This window comes from Carettochelys insculpta, chromosome 2 (assembly GCF_033958435.1).
Source record: "Carettochelys insculpta isolate YL-2023 chromosome 2, ASM3395843v1, whole genome shotgun sequence".
Taxonomy (NCBI): domain Eukaryota; kingdom Metazoa; phylum Chordata; order Testudines; family Carettochelyidae; genus Carettochelys; species Carettochelys insculpta.
Genome location: NC_134138.1, coordinates 280,056,838 through 280,084,469, shown reverse-complemented (window position 1 = coordinate 280,084,469; position 27,632 = coordinate 280,056,838). Strand labels below are relative to the sequence as shown.

The window sequence follows — 27,632 nt, the reverse complement described above, 5'->3', positions numbered from 1 at the left end:
CTGGAGGGCCATGTGTCTCTGGACGACCAGACCAGTCGGGGGTATCACTGTTAACCTGTGGAACTCACTGCCCGGTGACAGCCCCGTTCTGGAGGGCCACGTGTCTCTGGATGACCAGACCAGTCAGGGTGTCACTGTTAACCTGTGGAACTCACTGCCCCATGACAGCCCCGTTCTGGAGGGCCGCGTCTCTCTGGACGAGCAGACCAGTTGGGGTATCACAGTGGTCATACGCATTGTGGAAGGCCAATGAGACCCCCCAGACGGGGCTGCAGCTCCCACCACCGTCAGTGGGTTCTTGTACCCCCCAGTCCCTGGCAGGCTGGGACTGGGCTGGGCTGCGGGCCCTGGGCTGAGCCTATGATGCCAAGGGGTGGGGAACCGTGGCACAGGCAGACAGGTGGACGGACGGACAGGCAAACAGCTGGCCAGACAGATGGGCAGGCGGACGGACGGACGGACTCACCGGTACAGGGCTGGAGGTTGCAGGTGGCGAACTCGATCCGGTGCGGGATGGCGCTGGCCCGTGTACGGTTCCGATAGCCACCGCCGCAGGGCACGGAGCATGCCGACCAGGGGCCCCACTCTGCCCCCGGGCCTGCCGGAGAGATGGGGCAGCTTGGGCACCCCAGAGCCCTGCCCACAGGGAGAGGGACCCAGGAGTGCCCCTGCCCCACAGACCCCACCCCACTGGGAGAGGGACCCAGGAGTGCCACTGCCCCACAGACCCCACCCCACAGGGCCAGCAACCCCAGGCTGCCCCAGGCCGGTGACCCCTCTGAGAGCAGGCAAAGAGCAGAGGCTTCCCTGGCAGGTTGGTTGTGGGGCGGCTCCACCCCTGTGCTGTGGCCCTTGCTGCGGCCACCAGCCCCGGGCAGGGCTGTGCCCAGAGAGTGGCAGCAGCGCCCCAGCCGCCGGGGCAGGGGGGCGCAGGGCGCTCACCCCTGCAGGGCTGCAGGCTGCAGAACTCCAGCTCCATGCGGGGGCCCTGGCAGGCGGCAGGCGGAGCAGAGCCGGCCCGGTAGCGCCGCCGTGTACCCACGTTGCAGCTGCGGCTGCACGGGCTCCACGCAGTCCAGCCGCTCCAGCTGCAGGGCACTGGGGAGACGGAGGGTTAGAGACCTGTGGGGGCAGCGACCCCCACCCCCGCCAAGCCCAGGGCACCTCCCTGCCCCGCCCCAGGCTAGCTGGGGGCCTCCGACCTGCCCGGCTCCCCCTGGGGCTGTGGGACGCCTGTGCCACCGTGGGCAGGGCCAGGGGGGTGTGATGCAGCCTGTGAGGATTTACCCCGGCTAGGCTGTGTGTGTTTCCTGAGGCCCTGTGGTAAGCCCAGGCGGGTGCCTCAGTTTCCCCAGGCACAGCATCAGCACATAGCAGTGGGGGGGGCCAGGCCCTCCAGCTGCTTCCTAACCCAGGCAGCCAGGGGACCCCTTTCTCCCCAGGGACAGGCCAGGGCGGGAGGAGGGGCCCGGCTGGGCTGACCTGGAGCTGGGCTGTGGGGTGGGGCAGTGTCTCTGGCTGGAGAGGGAGAAAGGGGGCCTGGGCCCAGCTCAGGGACCCCCCTGGGCCCCTCTCCCCAAGATGGATGGTGCTGACGGCTGGGCCCTCTGCTGACCAGTCTGTTCTGTGCTGGGTCCCTGTCGCCCCTCAACCCGTCTGTCCCCTGCCACGGGAGTCACCTCCGCCTGCGGGTGGGGCAGGGCCTGGGGGCCCCCACAGCTTTAGATGGGGGAGGGCCCTCGTGAGCAGACCTGGCAGGAGTGGGGCAGGTGTGGGTGGGGCTGGCAGGAGAAGGGCTGGCGAAGGCAGACTCGCCATGGGGCAGCGAACAGGGAGTTTGCCTGGGAGAACATCTGAGAGGAGCTCAGGCGAGTGGCTTTTGGGGGGCTGCGTTGTGAGCTGCGTTGGGGGCCGAATCTCCAAGTGTCTGTCTGCGTCTGAGCACTTGTTCGCACGTCTGCAAAGAGGAGCAGTTTAGAAGTGTGTTGGGCGGAAGAGGAGAGTGAGGGGCGACTTCATAGCAGCTTCGACTTCCCGAAGGGGAGCTCTAGAGAGGCTGGAGAGAGGCTATTCTCAGGGGTGTCAGAGGGCAGAACAAGGCGCAATGGTCTGAAGTTACAGAGGGGGAGGTGTCAGGTAGATATTAGGAAAACTCCTTCCCCAGGCGGGTGGTGAAGCACTGGGACGTGTTGCCTGGAGCGGTGGTGGGTTCTCCATCCCTGGAGGTTTTTAAGTCCTAGTGTCACATGGCTGGACTTTTACATTGGGTGTGGAAACCATTTATATTATACATCTAGTGTGGCTGTTGGCCCCAAGTATTGTGCTAGGGGCCATGTGAGGTGCCAAATGAAAGCTGATGGTGCCCTGAATCTATAGGTGCTACTCACATGTCTGTGTCATGTATGTAGGGAAAGTTACAGATTTTTAACTCTGCAGCTGTGTGAGAAATGTTTCAGAGCTGAGGTTCACAAAGGGATGTGGGGCTCCACCCCAGCCAGGACAATAGACTGAGCGAAGGTCCAGATGGCCCACACCCATTTTGCAACGGTGGGTTTTCCTGCTGGGACTGCAGCGAATGGAAACTCAGCACAGAGACCCACCTGGTCAGGAGTTAAGCCAAGGCCTAGGGAGAAGAATGGAATTTTCCCTGCAGATATGAATAGCTGTAAGATAGGCCCTGGCAGGGACTTTCTTCGTTCTTCAGTCCTCACAGGTTAAGCCTGTCTGGACTGGGGGCCCATTCTGCAAGGGGGATGATGTGGATTTAGCAGCATCCATCTTGGATCTTTTGTCTTGTGGTGTCCAAGGGCCCATGTCCTGGCACGTAGACCCCAGCAGGCTGGATCTACAATGCTTTGACAACTGAATCTGTGTAACCTGACGTGAACTTTCCGAGACTTTCAAGGATCAGCAGATTACGTCACTGGCTGCATCAGCAGTTATGACTGACGTATGTAAAGTATTGATTTAACAATTCTTCTCTCTAACCCTGTTCCTTCTTTTGCATTCATAAACCCTTAGATATCAGATCTAAGGGTCCGGCTTTTGCGTGGTTGTTTGGGTGAAATCCGAGTACGTGTTGACCAGGGGCTGGGGTTGGGGCTGGGCCCTTCGGGGTCTGGAACAATCTGGGGGGTGTTTGGTGACCCAGGTTTAATAAGCTCTCCCCTGATTTGGGGGTGCTGGTCTGGGCTGGCAGAGCGGCTGGGCAGTCGGTGGGTTTGCTCGTGTGGCTCTGGCCAGTGGGGCTGGCAGAGGTGCTGTGGGGGCTGGTTGGATTGGCCTTAACGAGAGGGAAATCCCAGCTGGGGCTGTGAGTGGCTGGATTTTAGGCAAAGGCGCCCGGATGGATTTCCCCAGCTGTGCTCAGAAACCCCTGTCCTGTCACGCATGGCTTGACAGGGCCCTGGCCAGGATGACGTAGTGGGGTTGGTCCTGCTTTGTGGGGGGCTGCACTCAATGACCTTCTGAGCTCCCTGCCAGCCCCAGGAGTCTGTGATTCTCTGGCCCAGCGGGCGCGAGCTGCTGGGAGCAGGGCTGGCGAGGGCAGGCCCGGCAGGGGCAGCATTACCTGGGCAGGGCTCCGTGCCACACACCATCTGCCCGGCCACGCAGGTGCTGCAGGGGAGAGAGGGAGAGCTCAGTGCCACGGGGCAGGCTGGCCGGGGGGCTGGGAGCCCCACAGCAGACCCAGGGCATGTGCCCAGGGTGGGGGGCAGCCGCCCGAGGAGGGGGCCCAGGTGGGACGCACCAGTTGTTGCAGGCGTCGAGGGGGGCAGTGTGGCCGGGCGGGTAGAGCGCCCCCCGGTGGTAGCACTGGCACTGGCTGGGCGGCACGCAGCTGCCGTTCTGCAGGAGCAGCCCCTCGGGGCAGGAGCAGCCCTCGTAGCACTGGCTGAGGCACTCGACGCCGGCGCCCTGGTCCAGGCAGAGCCGCGGGCAGGGCCCCCCGCCGCGCCCGCACTCCTCCGCCGTCCGGTGCTCCATGGGCGCGGGGCAGAGCGCTGGGGGGCGGGCAAGGGCGCCGGGCTCGCTGAGAGGCGGGCGCAGCAGCCAGCCGGGGAGCCGGGCACGAGCCGGGGCTGGACACCCCACTCCTCAGCACCCTGCCCGGACGCTGGGCTCCCCGCTCTGCTCCGCAGGGCCCCACCCCAGCCCAAGGGGAGCCCCCCGATAGCTCAGCAGGGTCACACACCCAGCCCAAGGGGAGCCCCGGTACCTCGGCAGGGCCCTGCCCCAGCCCAAGGGGAGCCTCCCGATAGCTCAGCAGGGTCACACACCCAGCCCTCAGGGAGCCTCAGTACCTCCGCAGGGCCCCACCCCAGCCCTCAGGGAGCCTCAGTACCTCGGCAGGGCCCCGCCCCAGCCCAAGGGGAGCCCCCTGGTACCTCAGCAGGGCCCCGCCCCAGCCCTCGGGGAGCCCCAGTACCTCGGCAGGGCCCCGCCCCAGCCCTCGGGGAGCCCCAGTACCTCCGCAGGGCTGGGTGTTGCAGTCCCGGGTCTGGAGCAGGGGCCCAGTGCACTCGGGGCCCCCGTAGGCCGGGCGGGAGCAGGCGCGCTGGCGGGTCTGCACACCCACATCGCAGGGAGCCGAGCACTGGGACCAGCCCGTCCAGGGGGTCCAGACGCCCCCCACTGTGGGGACAGCGGAGCCAGGGGGGCCTGACGCGCACAGCAGGAGAGCAGCCGGTCCGGGCCCCCCACGGCGCACCACTCACACCCCACCCCACAGCCAACCCCTCCTTCTATGGGCCCAGACCCCTGCCCCATGGACACCCCCCTCCCTCCTTCTATGGGCCCAGACCCCTGCCCCATGGACACCCCCCTCCTTCTATGGGCCCAGACCCCTGCCCCATGGACCCCCCCTCCCTCCTTCTATGGGCCCAGACCCCTGCCCCATGGACCCCCCCTCCCTCCTTCTATGGGCCCAGACCCCTGCCCCATGGACACCCCCCTCCTTCTATGGGCCCAGACCCCTGCCCCATGGACCCCCCCTCCCTCCTTCTATGGGCCCAGACCCCTGCTCCATGGACCCCCCCTCCTTCTATGGGCCAAGACCCCTGCCCCATGGACCCCCCCTCCTTCTATGGGCCCAGACCCCTGCCCCATGGACCCACCCCCCTCCTTCTATGGGCCCAGACCCCTGCCCCATGGACAACCCCCGCCCCTGCACCCGCCCGCATAGAGCTGCCCCGGCTCTCCCCACGGCACTCACCAGGGCATGGCGGCGTGTCACACAGCTCCTCCTGCTCGGCTGTCCCCTGGCAGTGCCCTGCGCCCTGCCCGCTGCCATGGCAGTGCCGGAACCTCTTCCGCACCCCCACCTGGTCCACCGCGTAGAAGCAGGTCTTGGAGCAGGGGGACCAGGGCGTCCAGTCGCTCCAGGGGCCAGCGGGCTCTGGGTTTGGGGGAACGGAGCCGGTGAGCGCGACAGACCCGGGCAGAGGGATGGGTCCCAGCAGTGGTGTCCCTGGGGCAGGGGATGGGTCCCAGCAGCGGTATCCCTGGGGCAGGGGATGGGTCCCAGCAGCGGTATCCCTGGGGCAGGGCCGGGCGGAGGGATGGGTCCCAGCAGCAGTATCCCTGGGGCAGGGCCGGGCAGAAGGATGGGTCCCAGCAGCGGTGTCCCTGGGGCAGGGCTGGGCTGAGGGATGGGTCCCAGCAGCGGTGTCCCTGGGGCAGGGCTGGGCTGAGGGATGGGTCCCAGCAGCGGTGTCCCTGGGGCAGGGCTGGGCTGAGGGATGGGTCCCAGCAGTGGTGTCTCTGGGGCAGGGCTGGGCAGAAGGATGGGTCCCAGCAGCGGTGTCCCTGGGGCAGGGCCGGGCAGAAGGATGGGTCCCAGCAGTGGTGTCTCTGGGGCAGGGCTGGGCTGAGGGATGGGTCCCAGCAGTGGTGTCCCTGGGGCAGGGCTGGGCTGAGGGATGGGTCCCAGCAGTGGTATCCCTGGGGCAGGGCCGGGCGGAGGGATGGGTCCCAGCAGCGGTATCCCTGGGGCAGGGCCGGGCAGAAGGATGGGTCCCAGCAGCGGTGTCCCTGGGGCAGGGCTGGGCTGAGGGATGGGTCCCAGCAGTGGTGTCTCTGGGGCAGGGCTGGGCAGAAGGATGGGTCCCAGCAGCGGTGTCCCTGGGGCAGGGCCGGGCAGAAGGATGGGTCCCAGCAGTGGTGTCTCTGGGGCAGGGCTGGGCTGAGGGATGGGTCCCAGCAGTGGTGTCCCTGGGGCAGGGCTGGGCTGAGGGATGGGTCCCAGCAGTGGTATCCCTGGGGCAGGGCCGGGCGGAGGGATGGGTCCCAGCAGCGGTGTCCCTGGGGCAGGGCTGGGCGGAGGGATGGGTCCCAGCAGCGGTATCCCTGGGGCAGGGCCGGGCAGAAGGATGGGTCCCAGCAGCGGTGTCCCTGGGGCAGGGGATGGGTCCCAGCAGCGGTATCCCTGGGGCAGGGCCGGGCGGAGGGATGGGTCCCAGCAGCGGTATCCCTGGGGCAGGGCCAGGCGGAGGGATGGGTCCCAGCAGCGGTATCCCTGGGGCAGGGGATGGGTCCCAGCAGCGGTATCCCTGGGGCAGGGCCGGGCGGAGGGATGGGTCCCAGCAGCGGTGTCCCTGGGGCAGGGCCAGGCGGAGGGATGGGTCCCAGCAGCGGTATCCCTGGGGCAGGGCCAGGCGGAGGGATGGGTCCCAGCAGCGGTATCCCTGGGGCAGGGGATGGGTCCCAGCAGCGGTATCCCTGGGGCAGGGCCGGGCGGAGGGATGGGTCCCAGCAGCGGTGTCTCTGGGGCAGGGCCGGGCGGAGGGATGGGTCCCAGCAGTGGTGTCCCTGGGGCAGGGGATGGGTCCCAGCAGCGGTGGCTCTGGGGCAGGGCTGGGCTGAGGGATGGGTCCCAGCAGTGGTGTCTCTGGGGCAGGGGATGGGTCCCAGCAGTGGTGTCCCTGGGGCAGGGGATGGGTCCCAGCAGCGGTGTCTCTGGGGCAGGGCTGGGCTGAGGGATGGGTCCCAGCAGTGGTGTCCCTGGGGCAGGGGATGGGTCCCAGCAGCGGTGTCTCTGGGGCAGGGCCGGGCTGGGGACTCGGCTGCCCAGGGAGGGGCACTTAGGTTGGTTCTTATCTCCAACGTCAACTGGCAATGCTGGCAGGACGCCTGGGTTCCCCTGTCCAGAAGAGATGGGGGCTGCCCCACGCCCCAGGGCAGTGTATGTGAGGGGGGGCTGCCCCACGCCCCAGGGCAGTGTGTGTGAGGGGGGGCTGCCCCACGCCCCAGGGCAGTGTGTGTGAGGGGGCTGCCCCACGCCCCAGGGCAGTGTGTGTGAGGGGGGGCTGCCCCACGCCCCAGGGCAGTGTGTGTGAGGGGGGGCTGCCCCACGCCCCAGGGCAGTGTGTGTGAGGGGGCTGCCCCACGCCCCAGGGCAGTGTGTGTGAGGGGGGGCTGCCCCACGCCCCAGGGCAGTGTGTGTGAGGGGGCTGCCCCACGCCCCAGGGCAGTGTGTGTGAGGGGGGGCTGCCCCACGCCCCAGGGCAGTGTGTGTGAGGGGGGCTGCCCCACGCCCCAGGGCAGTGTGTGTGAGGGGGCTGCCCCACGCCCCAGGGCAGTGTGTGTGAGGGGGGGCTGCCCCACGCCCCAGGGCAGTGTGTGTGAGGGGGCTGCCCCACGCCCCGGGGGATATGCGCCAGACGTGGCAGGCAGGCCCCTCCCCGCGGACGGCCCCGGCTGGGCGTGTTGTACGTACCGGGGACACAGGCTGTGTGGCACTCGCGCACCTCCTGCGCGTCCCCTTGGCAGGGGGCTCCGCCGTTGGCAGCTGCCGGGTTGGTGGGGGATCTGGGGAGGCATTGGGGAGGCGTGAGGCAGCCGGGGCGGCACAGCCAGAGCTCCACGGCGCCGCCACAGACCACGGCCCCCGGCCATGCCGCAGGTGGGGTCCTGCACGCTGCTCCTGGGGAGCCTCGGCTGCACCCGCATCCCTGCCCCTGTGCCAGGGAGGGGAGCACAGGCCGGGCCGGCGGGCAGGGCACCGGCCACGGGAGCCTAATGGGGCACGTGTGAGACTCAGGCTGGATGTGTGTGTGACAGGCAGAGCAGCTCCCAGGGCTAAGGATGACCCCTGGGCTGTACCCTAGGCTGGCAGGTAACACCTCAGCCCTGAGCACAGAGCAGGGAGGAGCCGAGCTGGGTTGGAATCGGAGGCGGCAGTTAGAGGCTGGGGGAGAGGGAGCTGGAAGGAGCCAGCCTGGGGAAGGGGGAAGCTGCACCCCAGAGGGGCCCCCCTCGGGCTCCTCTCCCCAGGACGGGTTGGAAGGACTGTCTCTGCCGGCTGCACTGACACCTCTGTGCTGAGCTGGGCTCTGTCGCCTCATAAACCTCCTGATCTACCTGCTGGGTGAGAGTCACTCCTGCCTGCGACGGGGGCAGAGCCTGGGGACCCCTGAACCCCATCACAGAGAGACTCCAACAGAGGGGACCCAGGGGCCACAGCTGAGAGACTCCGACAGAGGGGACCCAGGGGCCACAGCTGGTTTGCAAATCCCCCCCACTGGGCACAGCCCAGAGCCCAGCCCCCTGCACTACAGCCCCCAGCAGGCGGTGCGGCCGCCTCGCCCCATGGGGAGCTCTGCTGAGCCCCTGGGATGAAGTGAGCGTGAGGGGCTTATCCCCCGGTTAGGCTGCATGTGCTTCCTCCTGCCCTGCGGTAACCCCGCCGGGGGCCTCAGGTTCCCCAGGCCCAGCATCAGTGCACAGCGGTGGGGGGAGTTGCCCTGTGAGGGCTTCTCCCAGGCGGACCAAGCGGGTCTTTGCCCACAGAAGCTTCTGCTCCAAAGTATCGGCTAGTCTGTGAGGTGCCCCAGGGCTGCTTCCTGGTCTCGAAGGTACAGACGAACACGGCTCCTCTCTGACAGGCGGCCAATGGACCACCTGCCCTATGCCACCAGGGGACCCCTTTCTCCCAGGGACAGGACACCGGCCGGGGGGCCCGGCTGGGCTGACCTGGAGCTGGGCTGTGGGGTGGGGCAGTGTCTCTGGATGGAGAGGGAGGAAGGGGGCCAGGGCCCGGCTGAGGGACCCCCCTGGGCCCCGCTCCCCAGGATGGATGGTGCTGACGGCTGGGCCCTGTGCTGACCAGTCTGTGCTGTGCTGGGTCCCTGTGCCCCCAGAACCCGTCTGTTCCCTGCCGAATGAGAGTCACCTCCGCCTGCGGGTGGGGCAGGGCCTGGGGACCCCCCCCATCACACCCCAGAACCCGTCTGTTCCCTGCCGAGTGAGAGTCACCTCCGCCTGCGGGTGGGGCAGGGCCTGGGGACCCCCCCATCACACACCAGAACCCATCTGTCCCCTGCCGAGTGAGAGTCACCTCCACCTGCAGGTGGGGCAGGTCCTGGGGCCCCCCCCCATCACACCCCAGAACCCGTCTGTCCCCTGCCGTGTGAGAGTCACCTCCGCCTGCGGGTGGGGCAGGGCCTGGGGACCCCCCCCATCACACGCCAGAACCCGTCTGTTCCCTGCCACGTGAGAGTCACCTCCGCCTGCGGGTGGGGCAGGGCCTGGGGACCCCCCCCATCACACCCCAGAACCCGTCTGTTCCCTGCCGAGTGAGAGTCACCTCCGCCTGCGGGTGGGGCAGGGCCTGGGGACCCCCCCCATCACACCCCAGAACCCGTCTGTTCCCTGCCGAGTGAGAGTCACCTCCGCCTGCGGGTGGGGCAGGGCCTGGGGACCCCCGCACTCTGGGCCAGCCCTCCCGCCAGCCCCCCAGCATGGGTCCTGCTGCCGCTGACCCTGCCTAGCTTGAGGGACCCGGCGAGGTCTCAGCCCAGTGGCAGGAGACCCCCGCCCGCTGCCCCCCCCAGCACCGGCACCTGAATCTCTGCTGCATGCCGACGCCGCAGCTGCGGTCGCAGGGTGCCCATGGGGACCAGGCCGACCAGCTGCAGGTCACCGGGCAGGCCAGGTCGTCGCAGGTCACCACCCCGTCCAGGCACACGCTGCGGAGGGGAGACGCGGGCTCAGGGGCTGCCAGTGCCGAGCCGGCCGGGGGGCCGCTGCTCTCGCTCGTTTGGGGCAAGGGGCCCAGCCCCGAGCTGCACCCCAGCCGCTGGGCACAGAGGCAGGCAGGGGCACGGCGGGGAGACGCAGCAGGCGGGGGCACAGGAGTGCGGACGGGCGGGCAGGCGGGAGGGGGCACAGCAGGTGTTGGTGGGCTGCCGTGGGGCATGGGGAGGCTGCATGGCTGGAGAGGGTGGGGGGACAAGCAGAGCCTGCATGGGTCTGGGGGGACAGACAGAGGAATGCGCAGCTGTGGGGGGTGGGCAGGGGCTGCGGAGCTGTGGGGAGCAGGCAGGTGGCATGGCCGTGAGGGGTGGGCAGGGGGCTGCAGGGCCATGGGGACCAGACTGGGGGCTGCGGCGCCATGGGGGGCAGGCAGGGGGCTGTGTGGCCGTGGGAGGGCGTAGATGGGGGCGGGCAGGGGGCTGTGGGGTCAGGCGGGGGGCTGCGGGGCTTTGGGGGGCTGTGGCTGTGGGGCTGTTGGTGGGGGTAGGCAGGGCACTGTGGGTCTCTGGGCGGCAGACGGGGGCTGTGGGGGTGTGGGGGGCAGGCAGGGTGCTGCGAGGCTCTGGGGGGCCATGGGGGGCAAGCGGGGTGCTGTGAGGCTCTGGGGGGCTGTGGGAGGTGCAGGGGGCTGGGGGACCGTGGGGGGCAGGCGGGGTGCTGCGAGGCTCTGGGGGGCCGTGGGGGGTGCACAGGGGGCTAGGGGGCCGTGGGGGGCCATGGGGGTGCTGCGAGGCTCTGGGGGGACTGTGGGGGTGCAGGGGGCTGGGGGGCCGTGGGGGGCCGTGGGGGTGCTGCGAGGCTCTGAGGAGACTGTGGGGGGTGCAGGGGGCTGGGGGGCCGTGGGGGACCGTGGGGGTGCTGTGAGGCTCTGGGGGGCCATGGGGGGGCTGGGGGGCTGGGGGGGGGCCGTGGGGGGCCGTGGGGGGTGCAGGGGGCTGGGGGGGCCGTGGGGGTTGTTGCAAGGCTCTGGGGGGCCGTGGGGGGTGCGGCAGAGCCCAGGCCGCACACTCACCACTGGCTGCAGCGGTGCAGGAACCTCTCCGCAGGCTGGCGCTGCTGCCGGTGGAAGTGGCATTGGCACTGGCTGGCGTTCACGCAGCCGCCCTCCTGCAGGTAGAGCCCCGGCGGGCACCGGCAGCCTGCAATGCCAGCCGCACAGTGAGCCCAGTGCGGCACCTGGGCTGGGTCCCCAGCAGGGACCCGGGGAGCCCGCATGGGCCACGGGCTTGCGCAGCCTCGCCCCTCCCGCTGGCGGCGCTGGGGCAGCACAGTGCCCAGGGGGCCAAGGACACGCCGGCCCCTCCCAGTGCCCCCGGCGCCTGCCCGGCCCCTCCTTTGCCGCGGGCAGGAGCCGTCGGCCCCTCGGAGCCCCCCCGCACCGCTCACCCTCCATGCAGCGGCTCTGGCAGCGGCTCTGGGAGCTCAGCTCCTGGCACGACGCCGGGCACGGTGCCACCAGACCCCTCTCGCAGTCCTCGGCCTGCACGAGCACCATCTCGGGGCCACAGTCTGCGGGGCGCATGGTGCACTCAGCCTGCAGCCAGCCCTGCCGGCGCCTGCTGTGGGACCCGCTGCCCCATGCCCCCGGCGCCCAGCCACCCGGCCCCTCCCAGTGCCCTCGGCGGCCACCGCCCGGCCCCTCCCAGTACCCCAGCGCCCGCCTGGGGCTTCCCAGTGCCTCCAGCACCCGCCCAGCCCCTCCCAGGGCCCCCGGCGCCCGCCCGGGGCTTCCCAGTGCCTCCAGCACCCGCCTGGCCCTGCCCCCAACACCCCACACTCACAACCTGCCCTTCTCCCACTCCTGCTCTCCCAGCATTTCAGCGACACCCGCTGGCCGCCCCCAGCTCTCCCTGCCCCACGCCCTGCCCCGGCCCCGGCCCCGGCCCCGGCCCCGGCTCACCCCGGGTGTCCCCGCAGGGCTGCAGGTTGCAGGCCTCCGTCTGCACGGCGTCACCGGGGCAGGGCCGGCCCCCGTTCTTGGGCGGGGGGTCAGCGCAGCTCCGTGTGCGGCTCCGCACCCCGCCCCGGCACTCGGCGTCGCAGTCCGACCACGCGCCCCAGGCGGCCCACGCCCCGGCCACTGGCACCGAGAAAGGCAGGGCCAGGTGAGCTCCCCTTCCCCGGGTGCCACGCCGAGCCCTACCCGCCAGCTCTCCACCGCTGGCCGACCCCACGCCAACCCCCTTCCCCGAGCCCCACGCCGAGCCCCTTTCCCCCCGGCTCTGCGACCAGCCTTGCTGCAGGCTTGCCGAGGGTAAGCACGGGGGGCGGGGGGCAGCCCCGAGGAACAGGCCCGTCCATTGAGGTGCCTGGGGGGTTCCCACCTTCCCCAGTGCACCAGCAGCAACTAAAGAGCGGCTGGCTGGATGCAGTGGGCAGGAGTGGGCCCAGCCCCTGGCCCCGTGGGGCTCAGCAGGCAGCGGCTGTGTGTCGAAGAGGGGGCTGAGCCTCTACCCCCACCTGCGAGGGGCAGTGCATGGGGGCAGCAGGTGGCCAGGATGGGGGGCCCTGCTTCCCAGGGTTGCAGTGGGGTCTGGGGGAGCCCTGCTCCCCGGGGGTGCAGTGGGGTCTGGGGGAGCCCTGCTCCCCGGGGTTTCAGTGGGGGTCTGGGGGAGCCGTGCTCCCCAGGGTTTCAGTGGGGGTCTGGGGGAGCCCTGCTCCCTGGGGGTGCAGTGGGGTCTGGGGGAGCCCTGCTCCCCGGGGTTTCAGTGGGGGTCTGGGGGAGCTCTGCTCCCTGGGGGTGCAGTGGGGTCTGGGGGAGCCCTGCTCCCCGGGGTTTCAGTGGGGGTCTGGGGGAGCCGTGCTCCCTGGGGGTGCAGTGGGGTCTGGGGGAGCCCTGCTCCCCGGGGGTGCAGTGGGGTCTGGGGGAGCTGTGCTCCCCGGGGGTGCAGTGGGGTCTGGGGGAGCCCTGCTCCCCGGGGAAGGGGGGGCTCACCTGGGCAGGCCCGGAGGAAGCAGGAGCGGCTGTCGAACTGCAGGCGCTCACACTGGCCCCCGGGCAGGGCGCTCCGGAGCAGGTCCCGCTGGCGGAAGGTCACGCCCAGCCCGCACGACCGGCTGCACTCACTCCAGCTGCTCCAGCCGGCCAGGACGCAGTCCACTGGTGGGGCAGGCACAGGCCTCAGCGGCACCCCAGGGTGCTGGGTGGCCCAGCCTCAGTCCCCAGCCGGCGCCAGCGCCCTGGGTTCCAGCCTGCCATGGCTCGCCAGGACCACAGGGGCCGCTGGGCGCTCCCAGCACCAGCCCCAGTGGGATCAGCCCAGGACACAGGGAACCGCACACCTCCCGCGCCTGGCCCTGGCCGGCGCCTGCCGGGTTCCCGCCAGCGGGCGTGCGGGTGGCTCGGGCTGGGACCGGAGGGCCGTGAGGCTGCAGGATTGCAGGCGAAGACGCAAAGCGCCGTTGCAAGCCCGGGCCCAGGCCCGCACCGGCTCCCGGCCCAGCGAGGCTCCGCGGGAAGCTGGCGAGGGGCTGAGCCTGTCTGTGTGACACGCGGCGGCAGCTGAAATCCTGCGTCTCTGGGGGCCGCACACAGGAGGGGCTGCGCCTCGCTGGGAAGGGCTCCGGAGCCCGCACAGATCCCACCCGCGCCGCAGGGCTCTGGCGGTGGGCGCGGAGCCCAGGAGCCGCTCTGCGGCCGACAGAGCAAACACGGCCTTGGACAGGCGACCTGCTCGTGGGCCGGGCTCCTCCTCCGCCCTGCTGCCACCCAGGGCAGCCGCGGGATTCCCCCCGCACGGGCCGGGGGCCTGGGAGCTCCCCTCCGGCTGGGGCGGCAGGAGCACCCTGCTGGGAAGGGCGCCGGAAGGGGGGCTGACCCGGCCAGCGAAGGGTGGACATTAGGAAGAAGTTCCTGACTGTCAGGGTGGTCAAACACTGGACTAAAGCGCCCGGGAGGTTGTGGACGCTCCCTCCCTGGAGGTCTGTAAGGGCAGGTGAGACAGACACCGAGCAGGGATGGGCTGGATGGTGCTGGGTCCTGCTGTGAGGGCAGGGACTGGGCTCAATGACTCTCCAGGTCCCGTCCAGGTCTAGTGCTCAGTGATTGCACGATGCACTCCAGAGACTTACAACATATCAGCAATTCCACCCCCGCCGCAGCCGGCACCACAGCCTGTGCGACTGCTGCACCGAAGTCGAGCGCGTTAACAAACGGACCCTGTTAGCGGAGAGGTGCGGAAGGACCGGCCCAGCGCGCCCGGGGGGGCCAGGTCTGAGCCATGCACCGAGCGGGGCTGGGGCCGGGCCCCTGGGGCAGGAAGAGCCTGTGTGGATGGGGGGCGATTGGTTCTCAGCACCTCTCCCGGGTGGGGCGGGGGCCGGGCTGTGGCCCAGGGGAGCTGGAGTGGGGGGGTTGCTGGGTGGTGTGAGGAGGGGCCGGGCTGGGCCCCAGGGGAGCTGGAGTGGGGGCGTTGCTGGGTGGTGTGAGGAGGGGCTGGGCTGTGGCCCAGGGGAGCTGGAGTAGGGGGGTTGCTGGGTGGTGTGAGGAGGGGCCGGGCTGGGCCCCAGGGGAGCTGGAGTGGGGGGGTTGCTGGGTGGTGTGAGGAGGGGCCGGGCTGTGGCCCAGGGGAGCTGGAGCGTGGGAGGGGGTTGCTGGGTGGTGTGAGGAGGGGCCGGGCTGGGCCCCAGGGGAGCTGGAGTGGGGGGGCTGCTGGGTGGTGTGAGGAGGGGCCGGGCTGGGCCCCAGGGGAGCTGGAGTGGGGGGGTTGCTGGGTGGTGTGAGGAGGGGCCGGGCTGTGGCCCAGGGGAGCTGGAGTAGGGGGGTTGCTGGGTGGTGTGAGGAGGGGCCGGGCTGGGCCCCAGGGGAGCTGGAGTGGGGGGGTTGCTGGGTGGTGTGAGGAGGGGCCGGGCTGTGGCCCAGGGGAGCTGGAGCGTGGGAGGGGGTTGCTGGGTGGTGTGAGGAGGGGCCGGGCTGGGCCCCAGGGGAGCTGGAGTGGGGGGGCTGCTGGGTGGTGTGAGGAGGGGCCGGGCTGTGGCCCCAGGGGAGCTGGAGTGGGGGGGTTGCTGGGTGGTGTGAGGAGGGGCCGGGCTGGGCCCCAGGGGAGCTGGAGTGGGGGGGCTGCTGGGTGGTGTGAGGAGGGGCCGGGCTGTGGCCCCAGGGGAGCTGGAGTGGGGGGGTTTCTGGGTGGTGTGAGGAGGGGCCGGGCTGTGGCCCAGGGGAGCTGGAGCGTGGGAGGGGGTTGCTGGGTGGTGTGAGGAGGGGCCGGGCTGTGGCCCCAGGGGAGCTGGAGCGTGGGAGGGGGTTGCTGGGTGGTTTCTGGCCGGTGGGCCTGGCACGGCCGTGCTGTGTGTGTCTGGTTTGGTGCCTTGCACTGGAGAGCCCCTGGTCTCAGGATGCAATTAGCCCTGTCTGTAAGCCATTTGCCCTGCTTCAGCCCACCCAGCTGTGCCCGGAGAAGCCGCCTGCATTACAAGGTGGGGGCTGCAATAGGATGGAGTTTCCAGGCACAGCAGAGAAACCCATCCAGGGTGACTTTGCTTCAAGTCCGGGCCACTCACAGCCCCGGCTGGGATTTTCTTCTCGCTAAGTCAAATCCAACCAGCCCCCACAGCACCTCTGCCAGCCCCACTGGCCAGAGCCACACGAGCAAACCCACAGCCTGCCCAGCCGCTCTGCCAGCCCAGACCAGCACCCCCAAATCAGGGGAGAGCTTATTAAACCTGGGTCACCAAACACCCCACAGATTGTTCCAGACCCCAAAGGGCCCAGCCCCAGCCCCAGCCCCTGGTCAACACGTACTCAGATCTCACCCAAACAACACACTGGCCAATAATGTAGATGTGATCTCTAAAGGTTTGTGAGTACAAAAGGAAGACCAGGGTTAGAGAGAATGGGCACAGAGATGCTTTACACCCATCAGCCATAACTAGGCCTGCAGCCCGCGGCGCCATTTGCTGGTTTCTTGAGAGTCTCTGAAAGTTCATTTCAGGTCACCCAGTGACAGAGGGAGCCGTGTTCGTCTGCACCCGTCAGAACGAACCAGCAGCCCAGCAGCACTTTGCAGACCGACAAAATAATCCCTTCGGTGGTGAGCTTTGGTGGGACCGACCCACCTCTCCCGACCAACTGGATTTAAGATGCCTGGCCGGGAGAGGTGGGTCGGTCCCACCAAAGGTCACCACCGAAGGGATTATTTTGTCGGTCTTTGAAGTGCTGCTGGGCTGCTGGTTCGTTCTGACAGGTTACACCAATTCAGTCCTTGGAGCGCTGGAGATCCGGCCCGCTGGGGTCCACATGGACATGGGCCCTTGGAGACCACAAGACGAAGGATCTAAGCAGGACCCTGCTAAGACCACAGCCTGGCTCTCTCCTGTTGTCGTCTCTTCTGTCCAGGACCAAGCCCCTTCTTTTTCCCACAGTCCCCTGTGGGTCGGTCCCCAGCTGGCTCAGGGGCTGTTGAGCAAACCGCCCTTGGCCGAACCCCCAGACCTGCTCTTTTGTTTCAACCCAGGTCACTTGACCCTTGGGCTGTGGATTCGAGGTCTGGACACCTGCTTTCCAGCCCATCGCTCAGCCCAGTGCCTGGGCGGGGGCTGAGGTCAGATGCCCTATTGTGAGCCCAGTGCTGGAACATTTTCCAAGGCAGCCGCCTGGCTAAAATCTGGGACTTTACCTGCACATGGCAGACGTGAGCAGCACGCACAGAGTCAGGGCACCTCCTCTTTCCTGGGACACCCCATACGGCTCTGGGGCCACGAGGCACTGGGCATGCAGGCCCGGGATAAAGTCCAGCCACGTGAGGGTGGGGCAGGACGGGCTGCCAGTGCCAGACAGGCCGGGAGCCCTGCTCGGGGGTTCAGGCAGCTCCCCGGGAGCTGCTGGCCCAGCCCCACAAGGAAGCACCCGGCACGTACCACAGTCGCTCTCGTCAGAGCCGTCCTGGCAGTCGGGGCGCAGGTCGCAGCGCTTGGCCAGGGCCAGGCACTCCCCACTGCCACAGGAGAACTGCTTGGCAGAGCAGGCGCCCGGCCGCCAGGTGGGGGACGACGCAGCTGTGGGGGCCATGGGCGAGGCCGTGGGGCCACCTGCAGAGACGAGGGGGGCAGGAGACAAGTGAGGGGAGCGTCTGGCCCAGGACTGCCGCTGATGCCCCTTGGGGATGACCATGACCCACAGGCCTGTCCCAGACCCCCCAGCCACCAGGCCTGTGCCCCGACCACTCAGCATGGAGCCCCCACCTCTAGCCCGGGCCGGCCTCGCCTGCACATGGCCTGCCCCAGTCCCTGCCCCCAGGCTGGCTGGACAAGGGGAGGTGAGGGCTGGAGCCCATGGCCGCAGGGACATGGCTCACACCCCCCTGTCCCCATGGGGCCCGGCAGAGGCCCGGGGAGGCGGTGGGAAGGGACGGGCGGGAGGCTGTCGGCAGAGGCCCGGGGAGGACAGGAGAAGGGACAGGCGGGAGGCTGTCGGCAGAGGCCCGGGGAGGCGGTGGGAAGGGACGGGTGTGAGGCTGTCGGCAGAGGCCCGGGGAGGACAGGAGAAGGGACGGGCGGGAGGCTGTCGGCAGAGGCCCGGGGAGGCGGTGGGAAGGGACGGGCGTGAGGCTGTCGGCAGAGGCCCAGGGAGGCCGGGAGGAGGGACGGGTGTGAGGCTGTTGGCAGAGGCCCAGGGAGCTGGGAGGAGGGACGGGCGGGAGGCTGTCGGCAGAGGCCCAGGGAGGCTGGGCGAAGGGACGGGCGGGAGGCTGTCGGCAGAGGCCCGGGGAGCTGGGAGAAGGGACGGGCGGGAGGCTGTCGGCAGAGGCCCGGGGAGGCTGGGCGAAGGGACGGGCGGGAGGCTGTCGGCAGAGGCCCGGGGAGGCCGGGAGAAGGGACGGGCGGGAGGCTGTCGGCAGAGGCCCAGGGAGGCCGGGAGGAGGGATGGGCGGGAGGCTGTCGGCAGAGGCCCGGGGAGGCTGGGCGAAGGGACGGGCGGGAGGCTGTCGGCAGAGGCCCGGGGAGGCCGGGAGGAGGGACGGGCGGGAGGCTGTCGGCAGAGGCCCGGGGAGCTGGGAGGAGGGACGGGCGGGAGGCTGTCGGCAGAGGCCCGGGGAGGCCGGGAGAAGGGACGGGCGGGAGGCTGTCGGCAGAGGCCCGGGGAGGCTGGGCGAAGGGACGGGCGGGAGGCTGTCGGCAGAGGCCCGGGGAGGCTGGGCGAAGGGACGGGCGGGAGGCTGTCGGCAGAGGCCCGGGGAGGCCGGGAGAAGGGACGGGCGGGAGGCTGTCGGCAGAGGCCCGGGGAGGCTGGGCGAAGGGACGGGCGGGAGGCTGTCGGCAGAGGCCCAGGGTCCCGCTCGCTGAGGGCCCCGGGGCCAGCTCAGAAGCTGGGACCCTGGCACTGCTCCAGTGGGTGCATGGGGGGCTGATGCCAGGCGAGCCCCAGGCCCAGGCAGGGCTGCAGGGGGCAGTGGGGGGCCCCAGGGTGCAGTCCCCCCGACGAGATCCCCACTCACCGCAGTGCCACTCGTCCGAGCCGTCCAGGCAGTCCTCCCACCCGTCGCACACCACAGCAGGCTCCACGCACCCCAGCAGCTCGCAGGCAAACTGGCCCGGGGGGCAGAGCAGCCGGGGAAAGGGTGACCCTGGCGGAAGGGCGCACGGGCTGGGGTGCTGGCACGAGGCCCTGGAGAGCCCAGCCAGGGCTTCCCTGCCCCCCATAGCCCCCCACCGCAACCTGGGGGCACAGCCCCAGAGCGCCCCCCTGTGGGGCTGGATCCCAGCCCTGGGGAATCCTGGGCTGCTCCCCGCGGGGCCCAGGCAGGGGCCGGGGCAGTGCCCTGCCTCGCCGAGCCCAGGAGCGGTAATGACGTTGGGCACCGGGTGGTCACTGGCTCAGAGGGCGGCTCCTCCCTGGGGTCTGCCCCAGAGGGGCTCCTTGCAGCTGCCACCTGCTCATCCGGCAAGCACCAGCCAGCTCCCGGCCAGGCCCTGCCCCCCGCCTGGCACTTACCTGCCGGAGTGGGTGTGAACGGACCGGTGTGCAGCCCGGGCAGCCCCGTGGGGCCAGGCCGGGGTCCTGCTGCCGACACCGTCACAGCCGCCATGCCCGGCAGGAGCCTGGGAGTCCCAGGGGAGCCGGTGGCGGGCTCCTCGCGCAGGCCGGGCGTCCCCGTGCCCCACTGGGGCTGAGCTGTGGTGGGGAGGGGCACGGCGGTGCCAGCCTCTCTGGGGCTGCCTGTGCCCCCAGCGGGCCGGGTCGTCCCCAGCGTTGGCTGGGCCCCCGGCTCCTTCCCTGGCGAACCAGAGAGAGAACATGCCTCAGTGATGGGCCAGGCCAGGCGCCGTATTTCCCAGCCCCACTCTGTCCCCCCAGCCCCACCTGCCAGCCCCACACCTGTAACCCCCACCTCTATCCCACAGGGCTGGGGCCAGGCTGGCTGAGGGGGGCTGTATCCCCCGAGGCTGGGTCCAGGCTGCTGAGGGGGGCTGTATCCCCCGAGGCTGGGTCCAGGCTGCTGAGGGGGGCTGTATCCCCCGAGGCTGGGTCCAGGCTGCTGAGGGGGGCTGTATCCCCCGAGGCTGGGTCCAGGCTGCTGAGGGGGGCTGTATCCCCCGGGGCTGGGTCCAGACTGGCTGAGGGGGGCTGTAAGCCCCGGGGCTGGGTCCAGGCTGGCTGAGGGGGGCTGTAGCCCCTGGGGCTGGGTCCAGGCTGGCTGAGGGGGGCTGTAGCCCCCGGGGCTGGGTCCAGGCTGGCTGAGGGGGGCTGTAGCCCCCGGGGCTGGGTCCAGGCTGGCTGAGGGGGGCTGTAGCACTCGGGGCTGTTCCCGGGCCGGCTGAGGGGGGGGCAGTGCTGCCGGGCACCCCATGCACAGACCAGGCCCTGGCTGGCAGAGCGGTCAGAGGGGCTGGGTGGGGCAGTGGGGTTGGAGTGGGGATGGGGAGAGGAGCCCGGGGGTCTGGCACGAGGAAGGGGTCCCTCCCATGGGCTGCTGCGACGCTGGGGCCATAGCTGGTGGGAGATCGGTGACAGGAGGGATACAGGGCTGCTGGCAGGGCGGGTTGGGCCGGTCCGTCCCCAGGCTCTAGGAGCCCCCGTGGCCCTGTCCCAGCCCTGCCTCACCTTCTCGGGGAGCAGAGCTGGGGGTTCTGGGGGGAGCAGAGCTGGGGGGCCCAGGGGGAGTGGAGCAGAGCTGGGGGTTCTCGGGGGAGCAGAGCTGGGGGGCCAGGGGGAGCGGAGCAGAGCTGGGGGTTCTGGGGGGAGCAGATCTGGGGGGCTCCAGGAGAAGCAGAGATGGGGGGCCCATGGGGAGCACAGCTGGGGGGCCCACGGGGAGCAGAGCGGAGCCAGGAGGTTCCAGGGGGAGCAGAGCTGGGGGGCCCAGGGGGAGCGGAGCAGAGCTGGGGGTTCTGGGGGGAGCAGAGCTGGGGGGCCCAGGGGGAGCGGAGCGGAGCTGGGGGGCCCAGGGGAAGCAGAGCGGAGCTGGGGGTCCCAGGGGGAGCGGAGCGGAGCTGGGGGGCCCAGGGGAAGCAGAGCGGAGCTGGGGGAGCCAGGGGGAGCGGGGCTGGGCAGACGGACCACGGTGGCGTGGGAAAGCCGAAGAGCCCCAGCCCCAGCCCCCCCGGCTCAGCGCAGCGCAGCTCGTCGGAGACGTCTCCGCCGTCGTCCACGCGGTCGCACAGGACGCCGTGGGGCCCGGCGGGGACGCAGCACCCGTTGCGGCACTGGAACTGGCCGGGGCGGCAGGCGTGGGGGGGCGGCAGGGCCATGGTTCTGCCGGGCGGGGCGGGGGGCACTGCGGGGCGGGGGGAAGGCCCAGGGTCAGTCCCAGGAGACGCCCTCCCTGCCCCGGGGCCCCGGCTCGCGGCAGCCCCCGGTACCTCTCTCGCAGCCCAGCAGCTCCGCGCGCAGGAAGACGCGGTGGTGGAAGTCCCGCGGGAGGATGCGGACGTGTCGGGCCTGCACCATGCGCTGGAAAGTCCTCACCACCGGCGTGGAGTCATCCCAGTTCCCCAGGAACAGCTGCGGGGACAGAGACCAGCCGGCTCACCTGGGATGTGGGCTCCCCCCGGGCCCACGTGCACCCCCAGCCCCCTGCCCACCCCCCCAAACACATGTGCCCCCCAGCACCGAAGTCCCACAGCTCCCGGCGCACCCCGCAGAGCCCGGGCTGAAGGGGGACTTGGCTCCGCCCATCTCCCATGCAGGGCGCGTGCCTCAGTTTCTCCCGTGCACTGCACGAGTAAGGAGGTTGCTGGGGTGTGGGTGTTTGTGTGGGGGGGGCTGAGGGGCTGCGGGGTTGTGGGTGGGTGTATGTGTGGAGTGTGTGTGTGTGAGGGACTGTGGGTGGGTGGGTGTGGCCGGGTGTGGGGGTGCAGCTGTGTTTGCAGGGGGAGTGCACATGGGGGTGTGGGTGGGTGGTGGGTATGTGTGTGGGAGGGTGTATGGGTGCGGGGTGTGTGTGAGGGGCTGTGGGTGTGTGTTTGTGGAGCGTGTGTGTGAGGGGCTATGGGGGTGTGGGTATTGTGATGGAGTGGGGGATACCTGTGTGTGTGTGGGGCTCACACAGGGTGTGGGGCTCCTGCTGAGAGTAACCTTGATAACCAGGTAACACCTTTGTACTGCAGACAAAGGAGGAGGTGGAGCCTGAGGGGTTTGAATTGGAACTGGGAGTTGGAAGCAGTTAGTCTGGGCTGGGAGAGAGAGAGAGACAAAGGAGGGGCCAGGCCCCAGCTCTGGGGGCCCCTCGGGGCCTCCTCTCCCCAACATGGATTGAACTGGCTGTCTCTGCCGGCTGTACTGACTCCTCTGTATGATGCTGTGTCCTGTCAGCTAATAAAACTGCTGTTTTCCTGCTGAGTAAGAGACTCTCCTGCCTGCGGACAGGGTGCAGAGCTTTGGGGACCCCAGAACCCCATCACACTGGTGTCAGGAGTGGGATGTTCTGCACCCCGAGGATGGAGCATCCAGCAGTAAGTGACCGGGGCCCCGGAAGAACTGGGGCCTGCGAGACCCAGGTGTGCTGAAGGGCAGTGAGGTGCAGTTCCCCAAGGCGGAGGGGCCTGTGGCCGAACCCAAGCAACTGCGGTCGTGGTCCTCGAGAGGGGGTGTCACACCCGAGGAGGGGTTACTCCTGGGAGTCTGTTGGAGTCGGTCCCAGAAGGTGGAGGGGCCGAGAGCCCAACCCCCAGGAACAAGTGACCCCTGAGGAGGCTGACGCTGAATGAGTCCTTCCCAAGACAGGGTGCTCATGGTCCCTGAGAGCGGGTGTCACACTGAAGAAGGGGTTCCGCTGGGAGTCTGTTGGAGTCGGTCCCAGAGGGCGGAGGGGCCTACGGCCTAACCCTGGGCAGCTTGTGACCCGCAAGGAGCCTGGCACACTAAAGGGATTCTTCCAGGAATCGTGGGGTGCAGAGGGCATCAGCCTGAGAGCCTGCAACCACGCTGAGCAACTCCGCTGTGAAGTGGCAGCACCTGGAAACTAAATCGAGATTAAAGAAGCTGAACAAGGCAGCGTGGATGTGCAGTGGCAGAGCTGAGGGTTAAGGAAAATCCTGCAGAGGTGAGCCCGGATCGGGGCAGGGAACCCTGGACTGCCTGGAGCTCTGAACCGAGTGGCCTGCCACAGCTCAAGGAGGGAAGGAGCAATTCCAACCCATCATCTACTAGTGGCCAAGACAGACCTGCGGAGAGTTTTCCAGGCCTGGGCCGAGGAAGGTGCCTGTGTGTCTGTGCAGGAAAGCAGCTGATCCACTGGGAATGGCAAGTTGTCTGTGAGAGAAGCTGCTCCACCTTCTGTGTGTGTGTGGAGACCAGCCGGGGGGCTGGGACAAAGGAGAGAGTGTCTCCCATTGTCTGTCTGTGTTGAACAGCAGCAGCAGCCTGGGGAGAGAGCAGAGCCTGCGTTTGGAAAAGGTGCCAATGAGGAAACTAGCCCATTGTCTGAGGAAGATTCCCCAGCCTGGGGTGGCTGGAGAAGGATCCACCAGAAAAGAGCATTCCAGGTGTGACTCTGAATCCAGCCATGGGGGCTGGAGCAGAGGGAATGGCTCTGGGATGGGCAGTGGTGTCACTGCTCAGGACACTGGTCCTTGGTGCAAGAAAAGTGCTTCTGCTTCTGGGGAAGTGAATCCTTTGTCTGAGCCTGTGGGGGCTCAAGATGGAGCCAAGATCCCAGAGCTGGATCTAAGGGCAGCTGAAGCCCAGATGGGAAGTGGGCCTGCCTCTGTGTCTCTCAGGGGGGATGATGCTTTAACTCGGTCTGATCCAGTTAGTATCATCAGGGAATCCCAGAGACCAGACAATTCTGGTACTTGTTCTTTGCCTGATGCTGAGGTGTTACTGGGAGGGGGTGAGAGGACTCTGTCCTACCAGAGTCATCCTCTTACCAGGACACAAGAACAGACGGGCAATGGAGTTACGCTGACTGATGAAGATAAAGGAGCTGGTAGCAGAAGGGAGGAAAGGGATCCTGACCTTCTGTCCGGTGGTACTGGCTGTCTGCCTGGAGGGGGATTACGTGGGAATCTGCCTAACGGGCCAGAAGTGATCCTGGGTGTAGGTGAAACCCAGGAGCTGGTTGTGGCTCAAGGGAGCAGTGCCCCCGTGGAGGCAGACAGGGGTGAGTTATTGTTTGGGGGAGCTCTTGAGGAAGAGAATTTCCCTGAAACTTTTCCTGACCCGTCTGTGGGGACTGCAGAAAATGGGAGTGAGGTGAAGGAGAGTGAACAGGAAAGGTGCATGTCTGTAAGAGCCAGAGCAGCCCTTTGCCTGGGGAGAAGTTTGTTTCAGCTCCTGATGGCCAGGACCTGCCTGAGTGTGAAACCACTGGCTGTGCTCTGCAAGGGTCCAAAGCAGGCAGGGTAAAGGTTTCTCAGAAATTGGAAGTTAATGCAAGTAAAGTAAAAACTATCAGGAAATGTGAGCAGCCCTGTGAGAACCAAGTAAAACAGCTGCGCAGTCAATCTCTGTAGAATGCAGGAGAGGGCCAGCAATTCCCCATCTCCAGATGCTAGAAACACTTATATTCTCATACTGGATTCAACTTCTGATTCCATGGGGAGGCAGTAGTTGGAGGTGGAAGGACAAAGGAGCTTTGGGCCTGGTGGGCCAGTAAGGGATAAACAGGGATTCCTTCATGTGGATTCTGCGTCTGGAACTCACAAAACAACACTCAAAAAGCAGTTTGGTTTGCAAATTTCCAGGCTGGCTGGGAGGGGGCCGTCTCCCTGAGATCATCAATGGCCCAGCTCTTGTTAGAAGGGAGGGCACAGTCAAAGAGATCAAATTTCCACCCCAGGGGGCAAGGGAGAAGATTAGAACTTAATGGTGCTAAGAAAGGCCTCAGCCATTTATCCCCAAAATACCAGATTCTCAAGGAGGTTACACAAAAGTTGTGGTCTACCAAAGAGCAACGTAAATGTACAGTTGCAATGGGTTTGTTCTGTAACTCACGCTGACTGCTGTAACCAAGGGGTGCTGCTACCAAAAGCTGTAGAATTGTACCATGCACTAAATGTTGAAAAAGAGCCATGTGACATGATGACATTAATGTAGAAGCATAAATTGTATGTTGAAGGAGTCTGTAACTCTGAAATGTCGCCATTGTTCCCTGTAACTAGTCTTGCAACCTCTGACATGAGAAGGAACATTCCAAACCTATTGTGTGGCATGGAAGGGGAAACTGAGGCACACAGCCATTGTGGTGGTCTGGCTAAATGCCAAGGGTGGAAGCATTTGTACCTTCCGTTACTGGACTGTAACTGAATTCCAGACATTGGCTGGAGCAGCTGTATGGATTGGTGGTCAGATGGGGCAGGACCCAGACCACAAAAGACCTGTTTGATCTGTTGGTGCTGCAGCATCTGTATGGGCTGTGCCCGCCCAACTTGAGAACGTGGCTGACGGACCGGGGCCGAAGCAGCGAGACCAACCAACCCAAGGGAACTAAAGGGACTTGCCCGGCTGCATCACATGAAAAGGGCCAAGACCAAGCTCCTGACTTGGAGCCTCCCCCAGCAGGACTATGATGTGGAGGTGGTGCACATCGAGGGGAGAACAGAGGGTACAGCCAATGCCCTGTCACAAGGGGAGAGCCCCAAACTTCCCCAGGTCACCAGTTGAGTGACCCCGCTCAGTTCGGTCTGGAAGTGGGGAGAGATGTGATGGAGTGGGGGATACCTGTGTGTGTGTGGGGCTCACACAGGGTGTGGGGCTCCTGCTGAGGGTAACCTTGATAACCAGGTAACACCTTTGTACTGCAGACAAAGGAGAAGGTGGAGCCTGAGGGGTTTGAATTGGAACTGGGAGTTGGAAAGCAGTTAGTCTGGGCTGGGAGAGAGAGAGAGACAAAGGAGGGGCCAGGCCCCAGCTCTGGGGGCCCCTCGGGGCCTCCTCTCCCCAACATGGATTGAACTGGCTGTCTCTGCCGGCTGTACTGACTCCTCTGTATGATGCTGTGTCCTGTCAGCTAATAAACCTGCTGTTTTCCTGCTGAGTAAGAGACTCTCCTGCCTGCGGACAGGGTGCAGAGCTTTGGGGACCCCAGAACCCCATCACAGGTATGTTGTGGGAGGGTGTGGGTATGTGGCTGTGTGGGGGGGAGGGTGTGGGTATGTGGGTGGGTGTGTGTATGGATGTGTTTGGGGGGCATGTGAGGGGCTGGGGGGTACATTGTGGGGGTTTGGGTATGTAAGAGTGTATGGGTTGGATGGGTGGGCAGGCATATGTGTGTGTGTGAGAGTGTTGTGGGTGGGTGTACGGGTGTGGGAATGGGGGTGTGTGTGGGTGTGTATGGGTGTGTGTATGGGCGTGTGGGGGGGTCTGTTGTGGATATACGGGTGTGTGTGGGTGGATGTGTGGGTGTGTGTGGGTGGGTGCATGAGCGTGTGTGTGTGTGGGCGGGTGTATGGGTGTGCGGGCATGTTGTGTGTGGATGTGTGGGTGGGTGTCTGGATGTGTGTGGGTGTGTGAGTGTTGTGTGCAGGTGTGGGGGGTGTATGGGTGTGGGGTGTGTGTGTGTGCAGGTGTGTTGTGGGTGTATGGGTTTGTGCTGGTGTGTTGTGGGTGTATGGGTGTGTGTGGGTGTGCGGTGTGTGTATGGGTGCGTGTGGGTATGCGGGTGCGTGTGTGGGTGGGTGCATGGGTGTGCGGGCGTGTTGTGTGTGGATGTGTGTGTGGGTGTATGGGTGTGTGTGGGTGTGCGTGTGTGTTGTGTGCAGGTGTGGGGTGTGTATGGGTGTGGGGTGTGTGTGTGTGGGTGGGTGGGTGTATGGGTGCGTTGTGGGTGGGGGTGTATGGGTGGGGGTGTATGGGTGTGTTGTGGGTGGGGGGTGTATGGGTGTATGTGGGTGTGCAGGTGTGGGGGGGTGTATCGGTGTGTGTGGGTGAGTGGGGGTGTTGTGTGGGGGTGTATGGGTGTGTATGGGTCTGAAGGTGTGTGTGGGTGTGTGTGGGTCTGCAGGTGTGTTGTGGGTGTGTGTTGTGTTGGGGTGCGGGTGTGTGGGGGTGTGCGGGTGTGTGTGGGTGGCTGGGTGTGGGGTGTGTGTGGGGGGGGTGTATGGGTGCGTAAGGGTGTGCAGGTGTGGGGGGGTGTATGGGTGTGGGGTGTGCGTGTGGGTGGATGTATGGGTGTGCAGGCGTGCTGTGGGGGTGTGTGGGGATGCAGGTGTGTTGTGGGTGGGTGTGGGTGTGTGCGGGTGTGGGTGGGTGGGTGTGTTGTGTGTGGGGGGTGTATGGGTGTGTGGGAGTATGCAGGTGTGGGGGGGGGTGTATGAGTGTGTTGTGGGTGGGTGGGTGTAGGTGTGGGTGTGCGTGGGGTGTGTGCGGGTGGGTGTGGGTGGGTGTGCAAGTGTGGGTGTGTGGGGTGTGTGGAGTGTGCGGGTGCGTGTGGGTGGGTGTGCGGGTGTGTGGGGGTGTGTGGAGTGTGTGCGTGGGGATGTGTGGAGTGTGTGCGGGTGTGTGTGTGTGGGTGGGTGGGTGTGCGGGTGTCTGTGGGGGTGTGGAGTGTGTGCAGGTGTGTGTGTGTGTGTGGGTGGGTGTGCGGGTGTCTGTGGGGGGTGTGGAGTGTGTGCAGGTGGGTGTGTGGGTGGGTGTGCGAGTGTGGGTGTGTGGGGTGTGTGGAGTGTGTGCGGGTGGGTGTGGGTGGGTGTGCGGGTGTGTGGAGTGTGTGCGGGGGTGGGTGGGTGTGCGGGTGTCTGTGGGGGGTGTGGCGTGTGTGCAGGTGGGTGTGGGGGTGTATGAGTGTGTTGTGGGTGGGTGGGTGTAGGTGTGTGGGTGTGTGGGTGTGCGTGGGGTGTGAGGAGTGTGTGCGGGTGGGTGTGGGTGGGTGTGTGGAGTGTGTGCGGGTGTGGGTGTGCGGGTGTGTGGAGTGTGTGCGGGTGTGTGTGTGGGTGGGTGTGTGGGTGTCTGTGGGGGGTGTGGCGTGTGTGCAGGTGGGCGTGTGGGTGTGTGTGTGTGGGTGGGTGTGTGGGGGTGTGTGGAGTGTGTGCGGGTGTGGGTGTGTGTGTGGGGGTCGGTGTGCGGGTGTCTGTGGGGGGTGTGGCGTGTGTGCAGGTGGGTGTGTGGGTGTGCTCTTCGCAGAGGAACCCGGAGCGCCAGGCAGGCCCTGGGCCCAGACAAGGCCCTGCGAGTTGGTACCGAGCTGCCCATGGCCCTGGGGCCAGCGAGGAGCCAGAAGGAG

At 67.4% G+C, this 27,632-nt stretch overlaps 1 protein-coding gene across 1 annotated transcript in view; it reads right to left on the bottom strand.

Annotated features, from left to right (window-relative positions):
• LOC142008354 (SCO-spondin-like) overlaps positions 1 to 27,632 on the bottom strand; it is a 157,040-nt gene that overhangs the window by 55,116 nt on the left and 74,292 nt on the right. The window contains exons 45-61 of the mRNA XM_074985534.1: positions 20,833 to 20,974; positions 20,531 to 20,747; positions 18,965 to 19,246; positions 18,468 to 18,637; positions 16,891 to 17,061; positions 12,971 to 13,135; positions 11,936 to 12,115; positions 11,422 to 11,544; positions 11,048 to 11,174; positions 9,843 to 9,968; positions 7,718 to 7,809; positions 5,216 to 5,398; positions 4,471 to 4,635; positions 3,752 to 4,004; positions 3,572 to 3,618; positions 932 to 1,098; positions 467 to 584 (exon numbers count right to left, since the gene is read on the bottom strand). Coding sequence (XP_074841635.1) covers positions 467 to 584; positions 932 to 1,098; positions 3,572 to 3,618; positions 3,752 to 4,004; positions 4,471 to 4,635; positions 5,216 to 5,398; positions 7,718 to 7,809; positions 9,843 to 9,968; positions 11,048 to 11,174; positions 11,422 to 11,544; positions 11,936 to 12,115; positions 12,971 to 13,135; positions 16,891 to 17,061; positions 18,468 to 18,637; positions 18,965 to 19,246; positions 20,531 to 20,747; positions 20,833 to 20,974 — 2,728 coding nt within the window. The remainder of the gene's footprint in view (positions 1 to 466; positions 585 to 931; positions 1,099 to 3,571; positions 3,619 to 3,751; positions 4,005 to 4,470; positions 4,636 to 5,215; positions 5,399 to 7,717; positions 7,810 to 9,842; positions 9,969 to 11,047; positions 11,175 to 11,421; positions 11,545 to 11,935; positions 12,116 to 12,970; positions 13,136 to 16,890; positions 17,062 to 18,467; positions 18,638 to 18,964; positions 19,247 to 20,530; positions 20,748 to 20,832; positions 20,975 to 27,632) is intronic.